General features: G+C 36.6%; 1 protein-coding gene across 1 annotated transcript in view; it reads right to left on the reverse strand.

Annotated features, from left to right (window-relative positions):
* Positions 1-24623, reverse strand: part of LOC150080895 (paramyosin-like) — a 121931-nt gene that overhangs the window by 41869 nt on the left and 55439 nt on the right. The window contains exons 7-10 of the mRNA XM_090381555.1: positions 17643-17839; positions 14420-14552; positions 11496-11712; positions 2832-3072 (exon numbers count right to left, since the gene is read on the reverse strand). Of these exons, the coding sequence (XP_090237681.1) occupies positions 2832-3072; positions 11496-11712; positions 14420-14552; positions 17643-17839 (788 nt within the window). The remainder of the gene's footprint in view (positions 1-2831; positions 3073-11495; positions 11713-14419; positions 14553-17642; positions 17840-24623) is intronic.

The raw sequence follows: 24623 nt of genomic DNA on the forward strand, positions 1-24623 counted from the left end.
CTTAGAGGCTTAGACAATACATACATATTGAAATGTCTAACCAATAGGTGTGCGCCGGTAGCACAGTGGTATCGTCACCATCCCCCCCCCAAAAAAAAAAACAGGGTCGAAAAGTCCTGGGTTTGAATCCTGTTGAAGACACGAGGAATTTTAATGAATTTTTTCACTCCGTGGCTGAATTAGTCGGTCTCAGGCGTAGATAGTAATGTTCCCCTCCCCCCATAATAAACTGGGATTTTTCGTCCAGCAAATCCGACAGATCCGACCATAGAACACAGGCAATTAAGGCATAAGACACATAGGACGGAAGATGCTGTGTGTCTTTAATTATTCGGGTGGTCTAAAAAAATAATAATACTTTGGTTTTGTCTAGCCAATTTGATAGGTTACTACGATGCAGTGACCTGGATGACCTGGAATTGGATGCAAAATATAATTTTTACGTCACATACTTTGATTTCAGGAAAGCTTTTGATACTGTTGCACATAAAAGACTACTGTACAAACTGCAGCAATGTGACATTAAGGGCAATTTACTGTTATGGCTAAAGTGATAGTTGGAAAAATATAGTAGTTATCAATGGGCACAGCTCTTAGCATTAGCAGAGGCATATGATACAAGAAAGCAAGCTTGTACAAAGCATCAGCCAAAAAAAAAAAAAAAAATCCCATTTCACACATCTGTTTGCTCTAAAAGTTAGTCCAATTTTTCCTTGAATTTATTTAAGTTATCAACTTCGACAACGACAAGATCACCTCACAGGTGTCAAGTCTCCAGACGCCGCAATTTTCAGAACTTAAGCCTTTCTTGGTAAGAGGAACCCTTCGTTACCCTCACGAATCTTTTTCCCTTCTCTGTAATCGTTCTAGCAACTGTACATCTTTCTTAAAATGAGTCTTCCAGACCTGTACGCAGTACTCAAGGCGCGGCCTGACCATTGCAATATACAAAGGGATAATCGCTTCCTTATCCATAATAGCAAAATTCCTGTATATCATTGACCAGACCCCATGACCTTCTCTGGCCGACTGTTTGCACTGCTGAGAAAACTTCATATCTGACTGCACAATTACCCGCAGGTCTTTTTCATTGTCTACCACCCTGAGTGTAGTACCGCACAGTTGGTACATTTCTCTGGGGTTACTTCTACTCAATGCAGTAATTTGCATTTGTCAATGTTAAACTTCAGTTGCCACTTCTCAGTCTATCTGCCCAGATTTTCTAGATCCTGTTGCAGTAGCATACTGTCATTAACAACCCTGCCAAACTTTATCATCTGCGAACTTGAACAATAAGCCTGATATACTTTCATCAATATCATTGATAAATATACAAAACAACAATGGGCCTAATACCGAACCCTGGGGTACTACACTAATATCATTAGTCCATAAAGAGCAGTCTCTATTGATTACCACTCTCTCCATTGTCTCCCACTCAACCATCCTTTTATCCATTCTATCAACTTGTCCTTAATGCCGTACTGCTCTAACTTGTACAGAAATCTTCCAACGGTATCAAAACAGTATGCAACAGTATCAAAAGCTTTCCTGAAATCCAAGTAGAGGGTATCAAAATTTATTTTTTGCATCCAGATCCTTTGTGACCACATCGTAGTATCCAATCAAATTGGTCTTGTCTGACCAATTTGATTGGTCAGACAAGACTTCCCCTTTTCAAACCCTTGCTGTGTCTGAACTATTACTGCTGTCTTATCTAGGTGATCCTGTATCATCTCCAAAGTTGGACAGTAAAAGGGTGTTTACTTGTTGCGGCACGTGTTTGGACTGCTTTGACAGAGCGGGAATTACCGAAGCTCGTGGAAGTAACTATAGAAAAGGCATGCAGCAGCAACAGAACGTCTCTGAGACAGAGAATGAAGAGATTCTGTTAGAGATGAGTAATCTATTAACTGAAGTGCCCTCTTTTGCGAGCACCGCTCCAGATGTGGGAGCAATATCCCATGATAGGGTGGATTTGCGATTTGTACAGGGTGAACAACTGTTTGGAAGACAAGTAACGCCGAGAACGAAAGAAAAAACTCAGTTTTTTAGATGAAGAGGAAGCACTATTTAGCATTAGTAGAGGCATATGATGTAAGAAAGCATGCTTATATAGCATCAGCCAAAAAAAAAAAAAAAATTGTAATGTGCTTATGCCAAGAGAGAGATATATCATCTTGCCAATAGAGATATATCCCAATAGAGATATTGGGAGATATAGAGATATACCCCAATAGAGATATATCATCTTGCCTAGAGACTGTTATCGAAGAAAAAGCATAGGAGTAGAATAATTCTTTTTGCGAAACCTGAACCTTGTGGAACTCCAGCACTAGTAGAGAAGTTAGACGGCAGAGAGCTGTCTACCATCACCCACACAGAGAAAAAGCTGGATACCCAATTACAAAAAACAGTTGGAAAACCATAAGATGGAAGCTTATTTAGAAGACCTTTATGACAAACACGATCGAAAGCCTTTGAAATGTCAAGAGTAACTGCTTGAGTTTCACCAAACTTTTCCATTGAACTTGTCCGTAGGTGGGTAAAATAAGCCAAAGTATCACCAATGTATTGAGATTGACGGAATCCATGCTGGCAATCGTTGATCAGATGGAAGGTTTCTAGATAGTTTGAGTTGGCGGTTAATTGATTTCTCCATTACTTTAGAAAGAGTAGAAGTAAGTGCAATGGGACGATAATTGGATGGGAGGGATTTTTTTCACCCTTTTTAAGAACTGGCTTGATATGAACAAAGTCGTAATAAATGTAAAAAAATATGATAATAAATAAATAAATAATAATAATATAAAAAATTTAATAATAATTACCGTAGAGATTCCAGTTCCTCTTCTTTAATACTCAGTTTCCTCTCATAATCATGCCTAACCTGGGCCAGCTCTACTGTTAGCCTTTGTGCCTTTGCTTCTTCTTGTTTTCTAAGCGCTTCGGCCTCTCTATACGCTGCGCTCAGTTCTTCCTTTTCGTTCTCTAATCTCTTGATCTCCAAATCCATTTCGTGAATGCGGCGGACGGCATCGTTCAACTGGGTTTTGGTATCGGCGAGATCATCTGAGTTAAGAAGAAAAAGGTTTATGGAGTTTGGAGCAAATTAACGACTATTTCTTGTTTATAATTTTAAATAAAAATCATATAGCGATTTCTTATGATGCGTTTATGTTTCTTTATAAATCATCTCTGATCTCACGTAAGCATAAAAATATAAGTAATGAAAACAGAAGACTAAACTAAACTTATTAAATGTGACATGCAACACGTGATTTGTTTATCATAAATACAGATTGTTACGTTGTTTTGTCAGACAGAGATGATAGTTTAAATGTGGATATACTCAGATAGCGAAAACGCTTACACTGATATCTTTGATAATTCTCAAAGCAAATCACATGAGCCGCCATAATGCCATCATTCTTTATATAAATAAAAAACTAAGTTGAGAGCAAAAAATGTTTTGCCCTCAGGTCGTTCACTGTGAGTTCAGAATAAAAATTTCGTATTAATATTAGCCATATGGTGTAAGGAAGACGCAAGCCTTTGCTGCTCCAGTTAAAAATAATTAAATGAAACAAAATAAACTATCATGTTTACCCCTCCTCAAGAAATACCTGTCCAGCTGACCTTTGAATTTCCTCAAACTATCAGCATCAACTACCTACGGAGATAACTTATTCCAGAAATTAACTTCATGGCTAAGCGAAAACTGTCTACAAACTAGAATGTCTAAATCACGTTCTCCATAATTTTAATTTATCCCCTAGTTCTAATATCATTTGTAATCGTGAACATGTCATTTTTATTTTATTATCGTCTCAGAACGTTATAGACATCAACGGATCTACTCTATGATATTTAGTTACAAAACTCTGTGGATTACATACTTGAAGCCTTTCTACCTAAAGGCTTCCTTTTGGTATTAATATAAAGGTTTCGCTGCATTAATACAAAACGTAACTGCCACTTTTCTGACCATCATTGAAGCATATCCAAGTGGTCCTGCAGGCACACTACTTGGTGCTGGCTGTTACCATTCTTCAGATCTTGACATCATCGGCAAATTTGACATCACATCCTGTATCCCTTCGTCGATGACTCCACCTGTAATGTTAGTCTAATCTGAAGAATGACCATTAATCACAATCCTCTACTTGCTGCCTTGAAGCTATCCTGCAATCCATCTAGAAAAATCTTACCTGTGATTTCTATATGTTCTAGCACATACAGTAATCTCTCCTGCGGGAATGAGTTAAATGCTTTTCAGAAATCCATATAAACAATGGTCGAAATTATTTGCTGCATTCAGCGATTCAGCTGGATGTAGCAAAATGTCAAAATAGCTAACAACGTTTAGTTAAATTTTCCTTTTAGAAAAAACCGCTGGTTTCCTTTGGAACATCATTTCTATCGAAATGGCTCTTTACCGCACTGTTGAGTTGATTACTGCCTTCATATTATCCCTACCACTGAGGTCAGACCGACTGGTGTGTAGTTACCCATTCATGTTACCAATTCATAAACTGCGTTTATGAATTGGCGATACGATGACACTTCTCCAATCCAAAAGAATTCTTCCAGAGTCCAATGACGTCCTCAATATTAATTTTATTGTTTCAGTGAACACGTCTAGACTAACACCTCCCATATTTTAGGTTCTGAACTTTTTCTAATAAATTTCAGTATCGATAATTTCATTCTTCTCAGCCTCCCTTCATTACGAAGTCTATTTTGTCTGTAAAGATCGATGCAAAGTACCCGTCATCAGCAACAAGAGCTGGGTTATATAAGGCATTCCGCACCTATTAAGCAAGGGCGGTCGGAAGTGATTCGTTCTTTTCTTTATATTCACATACACGAGTCTTAGCCAGTGACTTCTCATATCAGCCTTTGCCAGCTTAACCTTTTCTGTGGTACTATTACAGAATCAACATGTGGCTGTTATAGGCTTCAATACTTTTCATGCCGTTCTTTCCTGTTCTGTTAATTAAACTAGCCAGCTCATTATTCATCGTCTCTGCATCCTTCTTATGCTATATTGTCTTAATGGCTTATATGCCTTCGTCTTCTCTAACTACCGCTTTAAAGATATTCCATAATTCTAATGTATTTGTCCTCCCTAAGATAAAGGCTATATAGCACCTCTATCACTTGGAGGTTCAGTTTTTGCAGTACAGTTAAATCTTATAAATGCAGCAGCCTTTGGTATTTATAATTTGCCATTTATCTTTTCTCTAAGATCTTACAAGGAATTTGATGGATTTCAGATGGTCACGATAGAGTTATGCATGAAAAATATTGCATTTGTGCACAAAATGAGTGAGTGTGCGTTAATCGCCAAAATAAATGAATGCTATGAGTATATTATATCTGTAAATTGCACGTGTTCTGCGGTCGATTTGCCCGTTTACCAGAAGAAAAACCCGAGTTTCCGGGAGCTAAAAACATGCAACCCTTGCCTGAGACCGACTAATTCAGCCACGTTGAAAATAGTCCATAAAATTCTTCTTGTCATTGAGATTCGAAAAGTATTATTTAATATAATGCAGTAGAAATAAAAAAAAATTTTTTAAAAATTACTTCGCCTTCGAAAAATGTGTACGTGTATACTGAACACATGAAAAACTTTCATCCACACTTTTTCCATAAAATGTATCTGTGTCTGTATCTATAGTTTCTAATTTTATCAGCTCAATCTTTTCTAATACTGTATTATTATGTTTCCAGTCCTCTTAGCTTTGTTTTTCAATTTTTAAGTGGTTTTTAATAGCAAATATGCAGGCTAAAATATACAAGACTTTCGAACTACAATAGAACTATACTTTGCGTGTGCATATGCGTGCGTTCGTGTGATATATTTGTATATATATATATATACACACACACACACACACACACACACACACACACACACACACACAGGATGATCATTTCAAACGAGAACTACGAAAATGCAAATAACATCGAGTAAAAGAGTGCTAAAGACATGAAATTTAACATTCCTTATTGTATGCATGGTTTCACTTTGTTGATAGCCTGTAAAACATGTCCAGTGGCTCTCAGGGTCTTCCTAACTTGTGCTAAATGTTCTTCAGTCATAACGATCGATGTGCGAACACGACTCGCAACATTTAAATTTTCGGCCTTTCTGAACGTTTTCACAAGCTTCCATATAGCATATTTCGGTTGTAGCTTACGACATTAAAATTGCCTAGAAAAATCTTGTTTCACAGTGAACATTCAGAATATCAAAGCTCTAAGCAGTATCATACGCTTTTTCAGTTTAAAAAAAAAAAAAAAAAAAGGACCGATTACCAAATGCTCGAACTTTTTAAAAGCATCTGGAATATGCGTTTTCGGTCTAACCACCGAGACATCTTCCCCCCCCACCCCGCTTCCTGGATGTCTAGTTACCAAACGTTGCATTACACCCCTTCTAACTAGTTCTTCATATGTGCATCAATTTGCTGTCATCAGCAATCTGGAATTCAGAAAGTGCTGTATATAATTTATTTCTAAGTACTGTAATAATCAGGTATTGATCATTCTTTCTAAACCTCTGCAGGTCCCACTTGTGAGTATATAAAGGCGGTAATTAAGAACTTTGAGATCTTTGCCTGGTTTTGGAAAGGCCAGTGTAATTACCTTCCTTCAAAAAGTGTCGAAAATAATATATTCGGTTATACAGGAGACGTACACATTCTAGATATGCCACTGGGAGATGCGTTTATTTGGTCCACATGAAGTCCACCGTGTTATGTGGACTTCATATGGACCAAATGCGCTTGCTTTATATTGGGAGAGCGCAATTTGTAGTTCCTCTTTAATGAAAGGCCAAGTTATATAGTTCAGGTCCTTTAGGAGTAAAATTAATTCCCTACTTTTCACTACTTTTCTTCACGACACTGCTCTCGTGATCTTTTGACACCTCGCACAGCGAAATATACCACGACATGCTGTTTAGAGAAACCATACTTTTAACATTTAAAGCAGCTCAGAGGATCTGGGATACTCGTACTGGGCAGTTTAAATATCCTGCTTAGATGCTGGACATCTGTGGGCATTGAAAGTTAGGATTAGGTTCCAGGGCCTCATCCTTACGTACGAGGTGCTTTCAATAGCTGCTACTCAATGGTCTGATTCAGAGCAGACACGACAGTGAGGTCCTACTGTGAAATGACTCCTCATGATGCATTAAGGGTATTATATGAGCGCTTACCGCAAACGTGGCGTTCCATAGTAATCACAGCAAAACACTTCCTGGTGCAGATTGTGGCAGTGATCATCAGCTCCACATCATTCTCAAGCTGAAGCTAAAAAAAGATCATGAATAAGGTTTTCCCTAGACGATTGGATGTAGAAAATATTCCAAACGATTACATACTTGGAACAGGCAATCGTTTTCTAGTTCTATTAGAACTAAATGACGATATTCTGCCTGAGGAAATGTAGGAAAATACAAAAATCATTATTAAGGATTCAGCAAATATGTACATTAGAGAAAGGTCAAAGATCAGGAAGTCATGGATTGAGAAGCCACTTTTAAACTTATTGAACAGAGAAGAAATGCAAACGCCCAAAGTGCACAAGGAAACGAAGAGAACTAAGCAAAGTCATCAAGGGCTGTTTAAGCCACGAAAAACAGGTTTATATCAATCGAAAGTGTAAAGAAATCGAATACCACAACAAACGAAAGAACACTAAGGAGATGTATGATGTAATTAAGTCCTTAAGACAAAAGTTCCTACCAAAATTTAATGTAATTAAGAACTCCAAAGGGCAAATTTTAACAGAGGAGAACACAACTAAAGGAAGGTGGAAAGAATACTGTGAGCAGGTTTTCCGAGCACCTGCTGACACTAATGACTGCCACCCCATTTTAAAGAGTGTGATCATGAACTAATTCCACTGAAGGAAGAAGTCGAAAAAGGCATCAGAGAACTAACATGTGGCAAGTCACCTGGAATTGATGAAATCCCAGCGGAACTGCTTAAAGCTACAGATGTGAATGTGAAGAGCACCGAGTTTTTTCATAAAATAATTGTAAAAATTTGGGAAACAGGACGGTGGCCATCAGATTGGAAGAAACCAATTTTCCTTCCCTAACCAAAAGAAGGAGATTGAAAATTTGCTCAAATTTCAGGACTATTAGCCTAATTTCTCACGCTAGCAAGATTCTTCTTAAAATCATGTTAAACAGAAACTCAAGAAAACTTGAAGAAGAAATGCCAGAAGAACAAGCAGGTTTCAGAAGGGGCAGAGATTAGATCTTAAGTCTGCAACTGATTATTGAAAAATGCAAAGAATTCAATGTTCCAGCCGTTTTGTGTTTTATAGATTATGTTTAATTATGATTGTAAGAGCGATAACGCTCAATATAAGGGTATGAATTTTCCTTTTATAGTTTTTAATAAGATTGTGTTTAAGTAAGACTAAATGCAACTGGACATAATATTTTTAAGAGTTATAATTATCTATATAATATAGGTGTAAAAACACCATAGACAACTCTTAAAGGAAAAAAACTATGATAGTAGTGTAAAAGGCATCATTTCAACTGTATCTCATGTTGTGCTCATCCTTCACAACGAGTTACCATGTATTGCACTACCTCAAATAAGTAACGCTTCACTAATAGAAAAGACTATTGTTACTTATTCTCAGTGTCACCACCACCCAGCCGGCACCGTTTGAAATATGGTATGGGATAAAGATCTCTGTTATCCTCATACTACCCCTATTAGACTTAGGAAGGCAAAAAAGATGCAGGAGAAGAATTCCGTCGAATGAACAGTTACTCTTTCATCTCACGCCACTCAAAAACTCATAAATTCCCAGTATAGAAGATTGTTGTTACCTATTCTCGAAAACTCCGTGAATATCAGGCTCTCCATGGTGACCGTTTCAAAGCTTGTTGGCCTCTCATCGGTGGGTGGGCAGGTACCCTGGTATTGCAAACATGACAATCCAGTTGTGAAGATATTCCACAATATGAGAGATGCCAAAAGGTGTACGTGATAATGTTTAAGTAAGACTAAATGCGTTTACGCTACTATCGTAGGTTTTTTCTTTAAGAGTTGTCTATGGAGTTTTTACACCTATATTATATAGATAATTATAACTCTTGAAAATATTATGCCCAGTTGCATTTAGTCTTACTTAAACATTATCAGGTACACCTTTTGGCATCTCTTATATTGTGGGATTATCTTCACAACTGGGTTGTCGTGTTTGCGATACCAGGGTGCCTGTTCACCCACACACCCACCGATGAAAGGCCAACAAGCCTTGAAACGGTGCCGTCTGGGTGAGAACAAGTAATAATAGTTCTCTCTATTAGTGAAGCGTTACTTGTTGGAGGTAGCGCAATACATGGTAACTCGTTGTGAAGGATGAGCACAATGTGAGATACAGTTGAAATAATGCCTTTTACACTACTATTGTAGTTGTTTTCCTTTAAGAGTTGTCTTGGTGTTTTTACGCCTATATTTTATAAATTATGAAAAAGCATTTGATTGTGTTCAACATGAGAAACTATGGGAAACGATGACTAATATGGGTTCCCAATCCACATAATTTAGCTGATTAAGCTACTATACCAGGAACAGGAAGGAACTGTGAGAACCAACATGGAAAACACGGAATTTTTTCACAATAGGTAACGGTGTCATGCAGGGCTGTATTTTGTCACCTCACCTTTTTAATATTTATGCCGAAGACATCATGCGTGAAGCTTGATATCTTCGGAAGATTTAGAGACTGGCATCAAAATTGGAGGACTGAAGATAAACAACCTTCGTTATGCAGATGATTACTGAGCAAATTTGCAATTCTAAGGATCATCTTAAAGAAACTCCGAGAAGAGTATGTGAAGCAAGTAAGAAAAAAGGATTGTTTCTGAATGTGTGTAAAACTAAAATTATCGTTATTGGTGATAATCTCGGTTCCAGTAAAGTGAAGGTTAATGGGCAAGATATCGAAGAAGTTGATGAATTTGATTACTTATGGTCAAGAATAAATAAAAATAGTGACTGCTCAAACGATGTAAAGAGACGTCAGGCAAATGCTAAACTGCTAAAACGTTGGTCACTGATCTGACAAAATTATGGAGAGATCAAAGATCTGCCTCTAAAGACGAAACTGAGAATCATTGATTCGTTAATTTTTCCAGTTGCCAGTTATGGACGTGAAGGATGGATTCTGAAAAGAGCTGACAGGAAGAAAATTGAGGCATTTGAAAGGTGGTGTTACAGGAGAATACTGCGTATTTCTTACTTGGATCGAAGAACAAATGAGTGGGTATTGAATAAAATTGGCAGGCCTAAAATTCTTCTTCATAGCATCAACAAAAGAAAACTCAAGTTTTTTGGTCATATAGTAAGAAGGGAAAACTTTCTGTTGAAGAATATAATGGAAGGAAAAATCGAGGGGAAGAGGTGCAGAGGAAGACCTGCAACTAGGTGGAAGGATGGGATCAGTGAACTTCTGGGCATGACACTTTGCGATGCCGCTTGTAGAGCACATGATCGATGCAGTTGGAGGAATTTGTTGGTGGCCACAACAGCACCTCAGGGAACTATGTGATTTGAAGGAAGGAAGGACCATAGTGGGATATACTCAGACCATCTGACTTTCAGCAGATGGTCTGAGTATGTGACGGATGTTGTTTCCACAAGGAAGTTCACAGAAGACAGTCATTTTACTAACTTGGGGTGGGTTTCCCTGCCAACCATTCTAATCCTTTTTGAATAGAAAAACGGCGCCATTTTCCTAATTGTTCTATGTGCAAAAGCATAATTAAGAAGTTTTCCTAGCCTGTTTTTTTTTTTTTTTATAGAAGGATATATCCATGTCCACGAAGGTTTCAGAATGAAAGGCTAAGGATTACTCATAATTTAGCTCTTTTAATCCTTCAAGGGTTTATTTTCTCTTTCTGGCTTCCAGTCTCCCCTCATGGAGGCAAGAACTTGACTAAGACGTGCCACTTATTGTCAGAGTTTAAGGTTAATATTAGTATAGTTAGTAGGAGAAAAAAAATTAACTACTTTAATTAGTATATACTTAACTTCTTTTTGTTGATTTTTATAAATAACTTTTAACTCAAATGAACAAACTTAAGCAGAGGTACTAGTATTACTCCAAAAGTTCCTTTAATCATTAATCAACTTGCGTGACACCGGGGATAAGTAAAAAAAGAACCTAAACGTATGGGGTTAAATGTAACTATGTGTAAAACAGCTAAGAAGCCTGGGCGGAAAACAGATAATCTAGCTGATAGTTTAATATTTCTCAGTTAATGTTACATCGAAGTTTTGAATACTTTCCTTCATGAATTCCAACCATAGCAAGCTTTCTACAGATTTCATGACAGAAAATTCTGGACATGTTCAAAAAAAAGCCGCGGTATGGAAAATGTTTCAAAAGCAAGCATCTGCCGTATTAAAATAATTAAATACAATAATTAAGGAAGGTATATATCACACCTATTAGTTTCTTGTTTTCTCTAGCCAAGGTATCGCGCTGATCCCTCAGTTTTTCATAATCATGTTGAAGTTTTTGTAGCTCAGCAGCTTTTGCTCTAGCTTCTCGTTGTGCAGCCTCTAATAGCGCAATTAGTTCTTCTATCTTAGCCTTTAGGTCTGTATTTAATTTTTCCAACTGAGCGCAGCGCTTCTCGAGATTCTGAGCATGCGTAGTGGCCTAGGAGAAAAAGAAAATGAATATAAAATCATTTCACATAATTATTAGAAAACCGTTATAATAACAAACAATAATTATATATATTGCTATTTAAAGTTTAAAATTTTTGCAGCAGTGTACATAAATCCTACATACAACGTCACAAATATTTTTATTACTCAAAGGTGAGTGTCGGATAAATGCTGGAGTGCTTTCTGAAATAAATGAATTTGCTAAAACAGAACGAATATTTAATCTTATTACCGTTCTGATACTTAATATTTAGATATAGAGCGGGGCGGTGATCATCAAACTAATTTGGGATTGACCAGTTTTGATAAACAGTTTTCTCAAATAATCGATCGGTTTGGATATTTCGTTTTACAGATATCTTTTCAACATGGCGAATGACAAAACAAAATATATGTAGTTAATAAAACAAAATAATCAATGGGCTATAAGTAAAAACAGACTAGAGCGGAGGGAGATCTCACTTAAAATATACAAAATTTGACAATTAAGTTCCAGGACTCGGTCAACTTAAAGAAAACCCGATGAATTTTAAGAGTACTTCTTATTCACTCTCTTAATTGGTGGAGCAGATTCCTTTAGAATTATTCCTTGTTATCGAAGAGATTAATTAATTAACATCCATTTGGTTTTTATTTTTGAAACCGAATTTTTTTGTATTTCGGATGGCATCTCGAAACACTACTGTTAACTATCCGTTACGACCTACGAGTGAATCGACTAAAGCGGGATCATCATCAATATCTTGCGTGAGCTCTTTGAATACTTTCGAGCTTTTGTTCATCGGTTGCACGGAGCGGAACGAATACAGCACAGTTGTTCCGTTTTACCAAAATTTCGGCGGCGCCTCCGTAGCCAGGTGGGCAGGAGCAGCAGTGCATAGCACCGGCTTCTTGATTAGACCGCAGTTCGAGCCCGTCCCCACCAAATACGGAGGATGTGGAAAGGTCAGGGAATGACCACCGCATATCCCCGGAGCAATATGGCCTTAGTTGCTAATGCTCCAAATAACAAACAAACCAAAATTTCGGTCAGAATTGAGCGAAATGTTCTTTTGTGTGTGTTATTCCGTTAATTCTTCGTTCGGTTTGCTAGTTTTTGCCTTAGACTGACTAATTCAATCACCTTGTGAAAAAAGGTAATAATTCCTCGCGTCATTGACGGGATTCGATGTGGGAGGATGGTGATTTTAACCTCTCTGCTACCTAGGGATGAAATTGTCGTTGGATATCTACAGCGCTCGCTCGTCGTCATCCAGATCCTCAACTGGCAAGTATAAAATTTTGCAAACTAGTGAAAAACCATGCGCGAGATAGGCATCATTACCACACTTGTTTTACTAATTCGTAGTTTTCAATGCCACTTTTCCCCAACTTAAAACAAAATTTAATTTTCATCTTTATTACTTCACTTACCAAATTGACAACAGCTCTAATACGACTGCGTGTGAACGACTTACGATACGAAATTAACCTTGTATAGTGAAGCAGTCACGTCGGTCTGCTGCCACAATGTTACGCCATTATTCTTGTCTCTGACATGCATGCATGCAGTAGACTCAGTCGTGGAACTCAATAATAAAAACGAATTGAACAAGAATACGTAACTATTCTTGTTCACAGTAATGAGTGCATATTGTAAACCACTTCCTCACGAGTGCAAACTTCTCTACGCTAACAGAATTCTGGACATTAATAAATACTTCCCGAGCCAAAAATAAAGTGCAGTTTAACAGCAAAACGTTTAACAGTTACATCACTGGTTGTATAAGAGAATAAAAGCACTTAACTAAATACGAGATAATAAGTCCGATTTTCTTATTAATCAGGATAAAATGTTTCACAGTATGTTAAACTGTTTTAACTGATGCGATCTACACTGATACATGCACAACACATGATTGCGACTAAGGCTGTTTACCAGTAACTTCATTGATTTGGAAAATCGATTCCTCTGCTAATAAGATAAATGTTAAGATAATCGACGACTTAATGTATTACAGTGATGCTCCACTGGAGAACTGACTCAAAATTCAGACTTCCTTTGGTGGCCCTAAATCAGCCGAGGATATCAATCCATCCGATTCTCCGATCATTTTAAAACTCATGTATAATAGCGCTAATGGCTTGTGCGAGCGAATGCTTGTTAAGTGTATTGGTTATCTATTGTATATGTATAAACGACTTGGGGAAAATTTCATGCTCATTCAGTCCTGCTTTCAATCGTGAAAAAGAGCAAGTGAGTTTCACTTGCCCTTTTTCTCATTTAAGGTGGGAGTGTAGATGGACAGAAGTTTCGGCTAATAGCTTTGGTAAGAGAACAAAATGCTTGACTGCCATTTCGGAAAGAAGCAAGCTTTCTATTTTTATCCTCTCAAACCCAAACTCGATTTTTTTCAAAATCGAGTTTGGATTTGTTTTATTTTAGCTATACTATATTTTGCTTTTAAAGTTATCATTGTATCTTTAAAGAAGTGTTCTGTTTTCTTTAATTATTGTAATCTACCTTTTATCTCTTATCTTTTTGTTTAAAATTTTATTACGAAACTCGACTTATTTTATACAGAATTGAAAGCAGATTTCACTTTTTTGCCAATTTTCGTTAATTATAATTTCGAACACTTGGTTGTGATTCATTATTGAATACTTATGAGTAGAATTTAATTTTCTTGACTGAAATTTAGAAAACGAGAACTTACCTTCTCTAAATCCATTATGAGCACCTCTACCTCACTCTGCAACCTGGACTTTTGCTTCTCCAATGCACTGCATTTGTTCAAAAGTGATGCTAGCTGTTCTTCGTATTCAGCAGTCTTTTGAGCCAATCGTCGGCTGAAGAGTATACAAATTACATATAAATTGTTTATTAACTTATAGGAGGTTGCATTAAAGTGAGGTTATTTCAAAAAAAATTAAGTAAAGTTTGTCTTAAAATTTGTTTTCGAAATTATCACTCTCTGCCTGTCACATACACACACACTTACCTAGTCACGATGTGAAAGGTTCGTTTGTGGATTGTTTCATTAATGGGGCTTTAGTTTGATAATGTCGAATCTCTTAAGCTGTAAAAATCATTGTTATTCAGTTATCTCTCTTAACGTTATTTAGTGATGCTATACACGATAAGTATTGAGAGGGATGCTATCCAACAATCATGGGCTCTTGTCACTATGTCGATTTCTGGCTATTTCTCTAATATAAAGTTTTGAAAACTAAAGTGCATTCATCGTTCACCATTTCAATAGATCTCGTTAGATATACGATTTTGTGTCAAGCAAATTGAATTCAAATTATAAGTCTGCAGTATTTTCAAAACAGCACACTACAGCCTCCTTATGCTCTTTTTGAAATTTCGAGATTCAATAACTTTTATGGCATCAACTGGAGATAATTTGTACGGATGTCTAGTTTTATCTGTTGGAACAATTATTGTACATGTAAACTATCAGAAAATTTTGATGAGACATTTCAATTGTTTTTTAATTTCCGCTACTAACAAAATTCGACTTGAAGTGATATTAGTAATGGCTAAATGATGCGAGAAAGTGTATTTTCTTTTCATTTCCAAAAAAAAAAAAAAAAAAAAAAAGGGAAAAAGCAGAAAAAAAAATCTCGGTCAGTCAGTCGCACTTTTCGCATTGCGAAAAAGCGATTATTCAAGTCCGTGACTCCTAAATACAATTAACGATTGTATTCATAATTTATCGTAATTATGAATTTATTGTAATACTCCTCTACTGATTTACAGTACCTGCTCGAAGGTAAACTTACATGAGATCCAGCTTTCTGCTACCCCCTAAAATTATATATTTGATATTCCTAGTTCCTGTATATCTCCTAGCAGTGAAGATATACTCCCTCGTTTATTTTATTGGTTCACTTCTGGGCCTTATATGCAGCTCAGTCAGGTTTCCTCTGAGATATCTAGTTCCCAAGATTTGCAGTCCGCGCCTGAAAGTTCTGAAGACTAATTAGACTGGTTAGCACCTCTGACCAATCTGGTTGCTCTTCTTTGAAATCTTTTCTAGAATTTCTGTCTTTCTTCAAATGTGGCTCCAGACCTGAACTTGCGAAGGCCCTCTCCTTCACAGACAGACCATGTGCTTCCTAGCAGCAGGTTTACCCTGCATAGGAAAATGAAAAATTTCATGTTTGACTAAATCATTGTCATTTTCATGTCTGACTATTTTGCTTCCTGAACGACTTTTAACTCTTCTCCCCCTCTCCCCCAAGTTTATAAGTAAACTTCTAGATTTCTTTTTCCCAGGTATAAAACCTTGTATTTAGAAACCTTAAAACAAATTGTTAGCCTACCCTTAAATCGTCGGCAAACTTCGATGAATTCCTCTGCACTCCTTTGTCATTGTCATTAAGGGAGATTAGAAAGAAACAGGAGTGGTTCCAATACTGATCCCTAAGGGCAAGGCTGAATTTAGAGGTGCAGCAGCGCAATTTCTCCTAAGGTTGTGGGAACCCGGAGCAATGCAATGATAATTGATGCAGAGTCCCCACGCCCTTATTTTAGGTCCTCTAAAAATATATGCGCCATGGCCAGAGACTACCTAATTCTTACATTTCTTGAGGGACGTCCTCGCGGTAGTACAGTTGGTAGAATTAACGTCTTCCCCATACAGGGTGGAAACGTGCACGTACCCGACGATTCAATACATCCCAAAGATGCTCGATAGGGTTCAGATCAGGACTCTGGGTTGGCCAATCCAACCTTTACATACTCATGTCCTCAAACCACTCTGTTACGACCCGAGCAATATGGCATGGCGCGTTGTCTTGCTGATACAGGCATGGGCCTTCCACGAAGTATTTCCATAATGTTGGAAGTGCACAATTGTCCAGGATGTCCTGGTATTGCACAGCATTCATAGTTTTGTCGATAACGACTAATGGGCCAAGCCAAACCATGAAAAGCAGACCCATACCATGACACTGCCTCCACGAAACTTCATTGTTGGAAGGATACAATCAGGAAGGAACTGTCCCCAGGCATTCACCACACCAAGGGACAGCCATCAGACTGGTAGAGTGCGAATCTCGACTCGGCTGTCCATAGGACTGTTTTCCATTGCTCTACATGGACTGTAGAAATGGTGTTTTCTACAGTCCACGATTCGTGCTCCTTACTCCATATTAATCGGCGTCGCATTTGTTGAGGTGATCAATGGCTTGTGAGTAGCTGCACGGCCATTGTAACCCATATCATGGAGTGTCCTTCGTATTGTACTAGTGCTGACATTAGTCCCAATACTCTCATAGAGGGTTTGTGTGACTTGAGACAGTGGCAAATTACGATTTGCGTGCACGGTTTCGCAGAATTCTTTTGTCCCGTTCTGTTAGTTTTCGGGGTTTATCAGGCTGTTTTTTTGGCAGATTCAGTCCCATTCCTCTTCATTTGCATATGATGTCACTAACCGTTGACCTAGGGATCCCCGGAGTGACTGCGATGTCTCGTACAGAACGCTTGCCTATGTGGTATCCTACTATCATTCCACGTTGGAAGTCTGTTAATTCTGTAGAACGTGTCTTCTACATGCCCATTTTTGCAATTGTCTGTTCGAAGCCCAGCGTGCATATTTATAGCAGGTTGTGTGACGTGTTGCATGCATAAGACCTGTTTTCCCATCCATGGAAGGCCGTCTGGATATTAATGGTAGGGCAGTGTATATGCGATCTTGCCTAAAACGTCTTAAAGAACGCGTTTTTTGAAACATCTGTATTCACAGGGTGATCACTTGTTTCTTAAGAATAAATGGTATTAATGGTGTTTCCTAATAAGAAATTATTTTAAAAACATAAGGAATTATTCAAATAGTGATGCAAATTTGAGAACTGTGAATGGCATTTGTCAATAAGTTATGTTCATAGAACTAGATTTAGTATACAAAACAGATTTTGGCGTTGTCTTACCGCAGTTCGTCTACTTCATCGGCATGAGCCTGGCATTCGGCTTCATATTTCGACTTCCATGCTGCTGCGTCTCCATTGGCTTTGGATAACTGTCTTTCCAGATCCATCCTAGCCTCTCCTTCTTCTTCCAGTTGAACTCTGAGGGACTCGACTTCCACTTCTAAAGTGTGGAGTTGTTGTTCCAGAGTGGATCGCCTCTGTGAATTGATCAATCAGTAATTGTTGTTAAGTGAATTGTAAATTCATTTAAATAAATTATACTGTATAATAAATATACAGATATCAGAACAGATACAGATACATTCTACAAAATATGTCGGCCCTCGGGGTAGTACAGTTGGTAGGATCGCCGTCCTCTCCACACCGGGTGGAAAAGACCTGAGTTCGAATCCCGTGGATAACTTGAGGAATTTTATAGGTCTTTTTCATAAGGTAGCTGAATTAGTCGGTCTCAGGTGAAGGTAGCATGGTTTTTTCTCTCGGAAAGTCGGGTTTTTCATCCAGCAAACAGAAAATCGACCTTAGAACACATGCAATTTATAGACAATATACACGGAGCAACATGGTCTTAGTCGCCGATGTTCCTAAAACCCAACAACAACAACAACAGAATATGTCAAAATTAACGTACGTACAGTTTCCATGAAACTGTACGTACGTTAGATTATGAAATAAAGATCTAGTATAGCAGATATACATATATCAAAAAGTTGTATTTCTAACTGTACCTGTAGGATGATCACAGAACAAGTGTTCAATGTGACTTTCTTTGGTGATCTGACACACACATCCCACCGATATAAAAGTTCATATTGCGTATTATGCCCTGTTTTTAGGCAGCATGTCCAGAGAAAGTTGCGATAGCAGTCGAAATGCTGCCTTGCGTGTGTATTTTTCTGTCGGTTTGCTGTTTAGCTGGATGAAAAACAGAGTTTCTCGGAACCACTATACTCGAAACCACTATACTACTCTCTCGCGGAGGTTGCAACCTCCGCGAGAGAGTAGTATAGTGGTTTCGCCACTTCTCAGTTTCCGTCGATAGCTGGAGGAATTTTTAGTCTTCTTTTTCAATCTGGGCTGTAGTTAGCCGATCTCATACGGACGGAGTGGGCTTTTCAGCCCGCATAACAAGCAAATCGTATAAAACCCTACACTTATACAGACAATACGCTATGGCAGAATATGGTCTAAGTCGTTGATGCGCCTAAAACCGAACAAAGGCCTTTTCTACCCGGTGTGGTTGGACGGTAATTAAAAACTCTAAGCTAGAAACCTTTCAAAACATAGATATTGCTGGGGGGAAGAGGCGTATTTAGGATGTTCATGTTTCTTGCTGGCAAGGCAGGTGGAATGAGTACCTCAAAGGCAATATCAACAAGTTAATCCTAGTGGTTGGGTTTGTCAATAAGGCGAGATCCCCTTTGGTTATTCCCCACGTACTCCTATATTCTATTTTCCTCCTATCAGGAGGAAAATAGAATATAGGAGTATGTGGGGAATAACCAAATATAGAATATCAAGGAAAATAAAAATAAAAAAAAAAACGCTGATTTGGGCCTTTTTGACGTTTGTCTCTACAGTTGTGGTTCCAGGAATGTAGGTTTTTTTTCGTAACGTGGCTAGATTAATGCGCCAAAGAACCAACAACAAAAACATTACCCAACCAATGTCCAGTTTATCTAGATATTCGAGCCAACATATAGTTTTTGTTAGACGTTATCTCCCTTAGTCAGCAGCAAAGCAGCCTCCCAAGCCTTCACACATTATACGACAGATGTTTTCAAGAGCATACCTTCCAAGCTGCAAATCTTCACAGACAGTTGTCAACGGGTGATCAACCCGAGCCTACGAGATACACTTAAATAGAAAGGATGCAAGAATATTTGCTGATGCTATCAAGGCAATGTTAGGTGGTTCGGAAAACTTCTAGCTTGGAGGGGATTCACAGACTAATAGGTTAACGGTAGCCGCAAGCAGAGGTGGAAATGATTCTTGCGCTGCTTCTATTGGAATGAGCAGCAGCCAGTTTCTGGAGATTTCAGGAACTGCTGGGGGTCACGAAACAAGTAAATACGTGGATTGTGTTAGAGTAACTAAGAGTAAGAACAGATGCATGTATACTTGCATGTACACCAATTCTAGGAGAATAATAAACAAATTTTAGGAATGTGAAGTGCTGGTTAAGACATCCAAGGCAGATATTGTTGGGATATCAGAGACGTGGTGCCACTCAGATATAAGGGATACAGAATTGGAATTTGGGGAGTGCAATGTGTACAGAAAGGATAGACAGGATAGAAAGGGAGGAGGGATTATGTTGTTAGTTAAGAAACATAAAATCTACGGACGTGCACCCAGTTGGCATGGATGGACAATGCAATGTTGAGTCAGTTTCGTGTGACATAAGCACTGGGGAAGCAGAAATGAGGGTAGGAGTTTGTTATAGGCCGAATGACTCTGATGAGTACAATGAACACTTACACAGAGAAATAGAGTGGACCAGTAAATCAGAGTGTCTTATAATGGGGGATTTTAACTTCCCAGATATAGACTGGAACTAGTGGTTGGTCACTCGCACACTAGCAAGGCTTTTGTGAATTTATTGGATGACTGTTTTCTATAGCAACATGTTAGAGAGGCAATAAGAGGGGGTACCACTCTTGATCTGATTATCAGCAGTGATTATTCATGCATTTAGAATTTACAGATCAAGGAACCACTAGGAGGCAGTGATCACAGTTTACTGATGTGGGATTTACTTAAAGATGTAACTACCATCAGGGGTAAAGAGAAGGGTTTTTGCTTTCGTAAAGGCGACTACAGTGGTCTCAGAGATTTTTTAGGTTCTATACAGCGGGACCAACTGATCATGTTACCAACAGCAAATTCTAAATGGGAAGCATTCAAGGAAGTAATCTTGGAAGCTACTAGGTTTTCGGTTCCAACTAGGAAATACTGTCAAAATAGCTAACTATTTTCCCCTCTATAAAACCAAGCTCTATTTCATTCAGAGTTCCATTTACATCTAAATTATTATGTTGTTTATATTACGGCGCGGCCATCAGGTCGGAGGAGTTAACAATAAATCATGAATACAATTGTTAATCGTATTTATCAGTCACGGTCTACTCAAAGAGCGGGTGCTACTGCACTCTCTTGCTCCTGACCAATTGGCTACATCAGACTGTGCACTTTTGAAGATTGCCTCCATGATTTTTCCTATCACTGAAGTCCGACTGTCCGGTTGGTAGTTATCTACTTCACTCTTAAAACCGCCCTTATGAATTGGCGGTACATTGACATTTCTCCAAGCCAAGGGAATATCTCTCTCTCTCTGGAATCCAATGACACCCTCGTAATTAACCTCAGTGGTTCAATGTTTTTTTGTTTTTTTTAACGCTAGCAAAAAAAAAATAAATAAAATTGCTTAACATCATTGTAGAACTTACGAATAGCCAACACTTCTGTACATTTTTTATCTGAGTTATGGCTTCTGTACATTTTTTATCTGAGTTATATTATTTATGGTTTTTTAAGGGAATTCTATAGCTACAAATAACGTTGGCAACGAAAGCTTTATTTTCCACTGATGATGGCCTGATATTATTGTTTCTTGAAATTAAAAATTAAATTGTTTCTTGAAATTGCAGAAATCATAGAAATATTGTATTTTTGATGATAATGCTATTTGCAGATAACACTCATTATGCAATATCAAAGCATCTAACTAAAGCTTATATAGTTAGGGAAGGACGCTACGTGGTTGTTTTCCATTAAGGTTATTATTATTTATTAAAACCACTCTTATACCGCGTGAAAATGAATACTATAGTTTATTAGACTGTTCGCCTACATTACTATACATTAATATTTATGTTAATTTATAGTATTATTAATATTAATGTTATTTAGATAAAATTAGAAGAATTAGATAACACAATTTTGCAATGGGATGACATACAGGCTGATAAGACTATACTAGTAGGAGATTTTAATATTAATTTACTTACCAATGAATCTGATAATGTGATACTCAAATACTCTGCGATCTTAAACAATTATGGATTTGAACACACCTTATTTGGACTAACCAGGGAACAAAGAATAGAGAGTAATAGAACAGTAAGCTCTTGTTTAGATCACTTTATAACAAATATAAAGTTGAAGTATACTGATTCTTACATATTATTAAATCAATTTAAGATCACAGAACATGTATACTAATAGTGGATATACTCAAAACAATATCCATGTGAAGAAATAAGATGAACAAATGTTAGGAAGAAAAATTATTTATCATCAGGCAAACTGAAACAAAACGTAGATAACATGTTAATACAAGAGCAAGCATCTTACACAGCATGTTTAAATATCTTTTCAAATAAGATAATACAAATGATAAACAATTCGAGGTTTAATACAGAGAGAAAAGTAAATTACTCAGCTTGTAACATAAACTCTAGGAGTATGAGAAACAAGTGTAATAAACATTGGATGACTAACGAAATAGAAGAAGTAATGGTACAAACAATATCCATGAAGCAGTATAGAAACAGAAACAATACTTCCTGAAATAGTATAGGAATTGTTCATAAAAGACAGAACATTATCACAATTACAAAACACTTAGAAATAAACTGACAGGTACGATTAAAAAACAAAAATAAAACACTTATTACAATCAACTTTTTATGGATAAGAAAATAACTCAAAAGGATAAATGGAACATTATAAATGACCTGTTAAGTACAAGGAAGAAATTAACAAGGGGAAATCAAATTAAAACACTATTAGAACAGATTTCTGGTACAAACAAACAATAGGAGGCTGCAAATAGATTTGCCAAGGCTATATTCGATCTCAAAAGGTAATATTCATTATTGCCAAAAATATTTTAACCAACAAGATAGTCTTCCTCAGATAGTGAACGCTTGTGTAATCTTAACTCCACAATATACTGAGATTCTTAAGATTATAGAACAGTTGAAGAACAAGAAATCTTGTGGACTGGACTGTATTACAGTAACCTAAGTGAAGAGAAATAAAGAACAGTTCTCTGTTCTCTTGATGGAGCTTATGGCACAGATGTTAGAGTCAGGAAGCTATCCAACTAAATTTACTTTCGTTTAAGGTAATTCCAATATAAAAAAAAGGAACATCACCAGATGACTATTACAATTATAGACCAAAAACATGGACGGACTGTGTAGTCATTTTTAAATAAGATAATATAAAATTATATTTTTTCTCATATTAGCAAATACATCAATACTGCTAAACAACTCTATTCTCATATCAGAAGGCACACAGACCTTATTAGAGAATTTAGTGGATTCTTTTAATTTACGTTTAAACAACAATAATTTCATAATGATTCTATTTATAGATTTCACCAAAGCATATGACTTAATTGATATCCCAATATTGCAACAAAAATTACTGAAATATGGTATTAGGGGAAGAATCAATCAACTTTTAGCATTTTAACCAAAATAAAAATAACAGTTGAAGTAGAAAATACAAAAGGAAAATCATATAATGTAAAGAGAGGAGTATCTCTGGGCACTGCATTGCCAATAATGTTCAATATCTATATGAATAACATATTTGAGGTAATCAAGGATTCCTTTATAAAAATTTATGCAGATGATATAATCTTATATACAGTTGGAAAGAACATAACAAAAATGACTAACGACTTACAGCAGAATGTAATACATTTGAAAACTTGGCTACATTGATAGTAAATTAGACTCAGCTTTGAAAAAACAATTTTTGGTAATTAGACCTCATAAAATCTTCGATAGTCATTCCTCTATTAAATTATTTAAACATGAATGCCTTCATGATCAGAATTTCCAGAATTGCAAATGTCAAACTGTGGTAGAAGTTTCAAATCATTGTTACCTTGGGTTATGGATTGACTACAGTCTAAGTTGGGCAATTCATATAACAAATTTGTATTAAAAATGAGATTTTATGTATCCTTTTTTTTACTACATTAAGAATAAGTTAAATCTAAGAACAAAAGTTACCTTATATTATGCATTAGTGGACTCCCAACTCAATTATTTAGTAAATGTATGGGCACGAGCAAATATAACTGAAATAAGGATAAAAAACAACGTAATTAACAGGGTTTTTAGACTTAATGGGAATAAACATTTGGAATGACTTGAATAAGAGAAGACAATTTTTGTTGAAATAGAAAATACTTTATCCAGTTCAAAAACAGAAGTTAAATTGAATCTTAAAAATCTAAACATTATTTTTGAAGAGTTGAATCTGTAAAGGAATGTCTCACATAATTTAAGGAACCCAAAAGCAATTGTTTTGCCTCACCCTAGGGTACTAAATAGATTTGGGGACAGGCATACAATGAATATAATAAACAATTTGTTGGCTAGTGCTTATTTCAGGGAGAGATAAACACTAGCCATCTCCAAATTAAAATTCCGAATAAGAAAATGTTTGATACTTAATGATTTATCAGATTAGAATTGCTATGCAGATGAATTAATATCTCTGTTTGCAGTGTGGACTGTACTATATGTGTTGTCATTTTATTATCTTTTCTGTTAAATAACAAATTTGTATGGAAAAACTGTTCTGTTGTATGTGAAGAATTATAACTTGTTGTCAAGAAATTTACTTTTCTTAACAAGTTCATTTATTGTAAACAAATTCTTTTGATGAAAATAAATTGTATTGTATTGTATAGTATTATGAATACAGTATTAATGTATAGTCAGTGCTGTAGTCGTAAAATTAACACACACACACGCGGCATATTTACTTACTGATATATACGGCATATACAATATATTAAAAATAATTAAACTATAAGTATTGCCTAAGAATCAAATGCTAATAAATTTATTTTTTAATTTTCAGTAAATATTTTAATAATATTTATTTTTTCAAGTCTTTCAAAAACCAGAAGGTATATGCTATTCACCTAAAAAAATCCAGAGGGTATAC

The sequence above is a fragment of the Mastigoproctus giganteus genome, chromosome 9 (genome assembly GCF_048544385.1).
Source record: "Mastigoproctus giganteus isolate SK-2022 chromosome 9, ASM4854438v1, whole genome shotgun sequence".
Classification (NCBI taxonomy): Eukaryota; Metazoa; Arthropoda; class Arachnida; order Uropygi; family Thelyphonidae; genus Mastigoproctus; species Mastigoproctus giganteus.